The 5,230-nt window shown below is 58.2% G+C and overlaps 1 protein-coding gene across 1 annotated transcript in view; it reads right to left on the bottom strand.

Moving 5' to 3' along the window:
- Positions 1-8: 8 nt before the first annotated feature.
- The window catches only part of TBC1D25 (TBC1 domain family member 25), an 8,649-nt gene continuing 3,427 nt past the window's right edge, over positions 9-5,230 (bottom strand). The window contains exons 6-8 of the mRNA XM_025213666.1: positions 4,920-5,213; positions 3,116-3,522; positions 9-1,999 (exon numbers count right to left, since the gene is read on the bottom strand). Of these exons, the coding sequence (XP_025069451.1) occupies positions 1,709-1,999; positions 3,116-3,522; positions 4,920-5,213 (992 nt within the window). The 3' untranslated portion in view covers positions 9-1,708. The remainder of the gene's footprint in view (positions 2,000-3,115; positions 3,523-4,919; positions 5,214-5,230) is intronic.

The raw sequence follows: 5,230 nt of genomic DNA on the forward strand, positions 1-5,230 counted from the left end.
GTGGGGGGGGGGGGGGGGGGTGAGAAAGACCCTCAGAGGAACTAAGGTGAAATAGAACAGCAGATTCCAATCAGTCTGTGGAAAATCTGCCAGATCTCTTGATCAACAGGGTAAAGGGCAAAGCAAGGGGAGGGCCCTTCTTTGCTGGGGGTGGGGGAAGAATCCAAGGCCAAACAGTTTGGTGGATTCCAGCCAGGGCAAAGGTGGATATTCCCTAGATCACTTGACCCACAGGAGTGAGGAGCAAGGCATATGTAAATCCTGTAGGGGTAGAGAGAAGATCTAAAGCCAAACAGAGCAGATCCCAGTTGGTCCATGGGTAGATCTAAAAACCTCAGGGTAAGCAGGGTGGATCCCATCAGCTCCATGGGTGGATCTTGCCAAGATCACTCCATCCAGGGCAGGAGGGAATCAAGGCAGTAAAAGATCCTATAGGAGGCAGCAGGGAAATCAATGCACAGAGAGATCCAGTGGTGGGGCAGAATCTCAGGCTAATCAGATGAGTGGATCCTGCTGAGATCTTACCACCCATGGTGGGAAGGAAAGGAAAGAAGGCAGGTAGAGATTCCATGGGAGAGGAAGGGATCCAAGGCAAAAACCAAAGGAGCTGATCATAGGCTGAACAGTTGGGTGGATCCCAGCTGGTCCACAGAGAACCCTCCAAGAGGCAGGAACCTTCAATGGCAGGAAAGGGGAAGATCTGGTGTGGGGATGGAATCCAAGGCCAAATAGGTGAACAGATCCCAGTACATCCATGGAGAACCTGCCAAGATCACCTGGAGGATCTGCCCAGATCACTCAGTCCAGGCAGAAAACACCCCACCTAGGACAACAGGATTCAAGGCCAAAACAGATAGATCCCAGCTGGTCTATGGAGAAACTGCCAAGATCACTCAATCCAGAGGAGGGGGAATTTGAGGCAGAGAGAAGATCCTGTCTCTATATGTGGGCAGAATCCAAGGCTGAAGATGGGTGGATCTCAGTTGGTCCATGGGCCAATCACTGGGCCTCCCTGGGATCTCATGATGGGATGCTATGACAATAGGATTCAATAGAAGGATTTAGTACCAGGATGCAGAAAAGGGATCCAGTGGCAAAGTCTGACACTAGGACCCCAGCAATTGGATCCAGCAAGAGAACCCAGCAGTGGCACTCAGTGATTGGATCTGGTGATGAACCCTCAGCCAGGGGGTCCAGCAGCAGGACCCAGTACTGGTATCTGAGATGATGCAATGGGATCAGGCACAGGGATCCAGTGGTTGGATCTGGTACTAGGCCCAGGCAACAGGATTAGGCAAGGGAAACTAGATGGGAAGATCTGCATGCAGGGATCCAGTAAGTAGATCCAGTGGTGGGATCCAGCATAAGGACCTGGCAAACCACTTTCTGGGACTGTGAACTGACAATGGAACAGTGATGGAACCTGGATTTAGGATCCAGGGATAATATTTGGCAAGTGGACATGATGGTAGGATCCAGCAAGGAGATCAGACAACTGGAATCAAATTAAAAAAAAAAAAAATTGAGTAAAGGGACCTGGCAAGGGGATCCAATAGAATCCAGTGGCTGGGACATGGTGCTAGGATCTAGCAAAGGGATCAGGTGGTATCTGATGGCAGGATCCAGTGCTAGAATTCAGCAAGGAAATCCAGCAATCTCTGGTTCTGAGATCTGGCAAGGGGAACCAGTGCTAGGATCCAGGCCCTGGTCAGGAGGGTTGGGGGGATTCAGCAGCTGCCTCATCGACCTCCTCAGAGTCCCAGACTTCAGAGCGCAGGTAGTCGGCAAACAGGGCACGGGCACGGGGCAGTACACGGGTCAGACTGTGGCGCCGCACCAGGCGGTCGAAGTGGACAGCCACATCATCGTAGTCCAGGTCATGTTGCAGGAGGCACTCACGCTGCTCCAGCAACATGGCGACACACACAAAGAGCAGGAAAGGGTTGCCTCGGCCCAGCTCCTGTGGCGGGGGGCGAGGGGGGGGGGGGGCCGGGGGGGGGGGGGGGCCGCGGGGCAGCCGTAGTGTTTGGCAGGGAGGAAGGGGTTACTACAACCAACGGGGAGACTGTGGATCCCTCCTGGAACTCCCTGGTGGGTGGGAAGGACACTAAGGAGTGGGGAGGGGCAGTAGGGGGAGGAGAGGGGGATAGGGACCTCCCACATATCTCCTTGGGGCGCTGGGAAGGGCCCAGAGGGGTTAACAGGCAGGGGAGAGGGGTCACTAGGGCTGGGGAACCCCCCTGGGTGGGAGGCTGGGGAGGGATGATAGGGGGAGGGGAAGGGGCTAAGGACTCCTCCCATGGCTCTTTCAGGGGTCGGGAGGAGACTGGAGGTGTTACCAGGGCTGGAGACCTGTCCCAGGGCTCCTTGATAGTTGGGGAGAGGGCTGGGAGGTTCAGCCTGGTCAGCGTAGGGGTCCCTGAGGTAGGGAATGGGGCCACAGGATCCAGCAGACTCAGCGTAGGGGTCCCCAAGGCAGGGAAGGGGGTTGATGACCCCCCCTGGGGCTCCCCAGAGGGCTGGGAGGAGGCCAAGGGATTGGACTGGGAAAGCGTAGGGGTCCCTAAGGTAGGGAAGGGGGATGGGGAGTCCAGCAGGCTCAAAACAGGTGTCCCTGAGGCAGAGAAGGGACCTGCCACCCTGCCTAGGAGCTGCCCAGAGGGTGAGGAGGGGGCTGGGGGGTTGGGCCTAGTAAGCTTAGGAGTACCAGAGGCTGGGAAGGAGGCCAGGAGCTCCGACAGGCTCAACATAGGGGACCCTGAAGCCGGTAAGGGGGCCGTTGCAACCCCTTGGAGCTCTGGGGAGGGGTCCGGCAGGTCCAGCTGGCCCAGTGAGGGGGCTGACACTGACCTGGGCATAGACACCACCCCCTCATCACTTCCCTGCCTCACACTGTAATACCGCAGCCCTACCCCCACCACCCCCTCCCCTGGCATGCGAGATCCCCCACACCCTGGTTCTCCCCTCACCAGCCCCATGGGGTCCTCCTGGATCCCCTCAGCCTCTCCTTCCCCCCCTACTGGTCCAGCAGGCTGAGCATAAGGGTCCCCAAAGCAGGAAAGGGGGCCAGCAACCCCCCCACCCCTTCCCCCTCCTCTTCCTCTTCCCCTCCCCCACCCACTGGCCGCATCATATGCCGTCCCCGGACTCCCAGCCCCCTGCCACCCTCCAGTGGGGGCCCCTCTAACTCCACCTCCTTCTCAGGGGGGTCAGGGGGCAGGGAGCTCCAGAGCACCTCGAGGACCCGCAGGGCATCCTCAAAGGCAAATTCCCGCTTGAGCTCAAGCAAGAGCCAGCGGTAGCAGAAGAAGAGATCATCAGCACCACGGGCAGCCAGGTAGGCATGGAAAGGGGGGTCCAGGCGGCGCAGAAGCAGCCGCAGGTGGGCAAACTTGAGGCCCAGGGCCCGGCCGTCGGGGAGGAAGTTCCCTTCCAGGCGTTTCATGAGGCCGCAGAAGCACACATAGGCTTGAGCCTCATCATCCAGGACGGCCAAGAGTGGGGACGCCAAGTCGCTCATGCCTGACCACAGAAATCAGAGAGATGCAGAGCTAGAAGGAACTTCCACAGATCAGAGAAGTTGGGTTGGAAGGTACCTCCAGAGATCACTTCTAATCCAACCTCTTACCTGAGCCAGGATCAGCCCTGTCCAAACCATCCCAGACACATCCACCATCACAAAGTTAGTCATAGAAAAGTAAAACTAGAAAAAACCTATAGAAGTCATAGAATCGCAGCCATAGAGAAGTGGGGCTGGAAGGGACTTCCAGAGGTCACCTCTAGTCCAACCCCTGGCCTCAAGCAGGATCAGCGCTGTCCGAACCATCCCAGATAAACTTATTATCATAGAGGTGCGCAATTATTTGGGCCCATAAGCCACACAGGGAGTTTTGGGGAGCTGTTGTGGGCCAGATCAGCACCCCCCCACCATAACAACTCACCAAGCCTCACTATGTGGGATGGGGCTGCGGGCAGGTAGGCAGGAAGCTAGCGTGAGTGGGTGGCAGCTGAAGCAATGTCAGCTCAGCCAGGGTCCCCATCACCACCAGTTCTACTTCTGGGCTGTCCTTCTGTCCCAAGGAGGGGCTGGACCTGCTAGCGTAGGCTGTGTAGAAGCTGCTGCTGGGCACGGGATAAAAATGGAACCTTGTGGCTGGTGCAATTGTGGTGTGGGCTCGGTGCAGCAGCAGCAAAACGCCAGGCAGCAAGGAGGGAGAGACAGCTACCAAGTCCTGTTTTTTTCCCTGCACCCAGCAGCAGCAGCCACTCATGGCCAGGGTGGGCAGGTGGGTCCAGAGCGGGTGCTGCAGGAACCCCAGCCCCTGGCAGAGGGTGGGCCGGGGCTGGGGCTGTGCACTCAGCTCGGGGCTTGGGCCCTGCTCACATGGTTCCTGGCTGCTGTCCATGGGGCAGAGGCTGGTGGCGGCAGCAGGAGCAGGGAGGAGCTGCTGCTGCTGGGGAGTGGAGTCCAGTCCCAGAGCTGCCACAGCCCTGCTACACGCCTGGATGTGGCAGGATGTGCCATGGGCCGGACAAAGCCTGGGCCAGGCGGGACCGAGGGACACTCTGCGGGCTGGACAGAGCTCCTCTGAAGGCTATATTTTGCCTACCCATGAGTCAGAGAGAACTGGGGCTAGAAAAGACCTACAGAAATGATAAGCATAATCAGTCATAAAAAAAACTGTCCTCAGAGGTCCCCAATACCCCCAGCCAACTCCTGACCTGTCCCACAACCTCAGCTGCCACCTTTCTAGAATTTCCTAATACCCGTCAGCTCCCTCTGACCTGTCCCAGAAACCTCAGCTCCTGCCCCTGGAGTCCCCTAATACCCTGCAGCTACCCCAACCAGTCTCAGCCCAGTCACAACCCTGTGCCAGAAAGGGCAAAAATAACTAGCAGAGCCCAAGAGCTTGGGATACCTTGGCAGTAGGAGACACGGGGATGGGCCAGAGCATAGGTGACCAGCAGGTCCTCCAAAGCCCGGAGGCGGGGGCCGTCATCAGGGCCAGCATAGTATGGCTGAGCCCGGTCGGTGCGGGCCACGTCCTTGGCCACAGCAGCACGCACAAAGGCGGCGTCCTCAGGGCCTGGTGCCCGACCTGGTGCTGCCTGCTTGAGCACCTCATACTCCCGGGCCTTGCGGCGCACATAGGCCAGGCGCTGTGGCGCTGTCAGCCCGACTGGGGATACGGTCAGCAGGTGGCGCCGAACAAACCAAGGACGGGAGCGA

This window comes from Alligator sinensis, unplaced genomic scaffold (assembly GCF_000455745.1).
Source record: "Alligator sinensis unplaced genomic scaffold, ASM45574v1 scaffold137_1, whole genome shotgun sequence".
In the NCBI taxonomy this organism is placed as follows: Eukaryota; Metazoa; Chordata; order Crocodylia; family Alligatoridae; genus Alligator; species Alligator sinensis.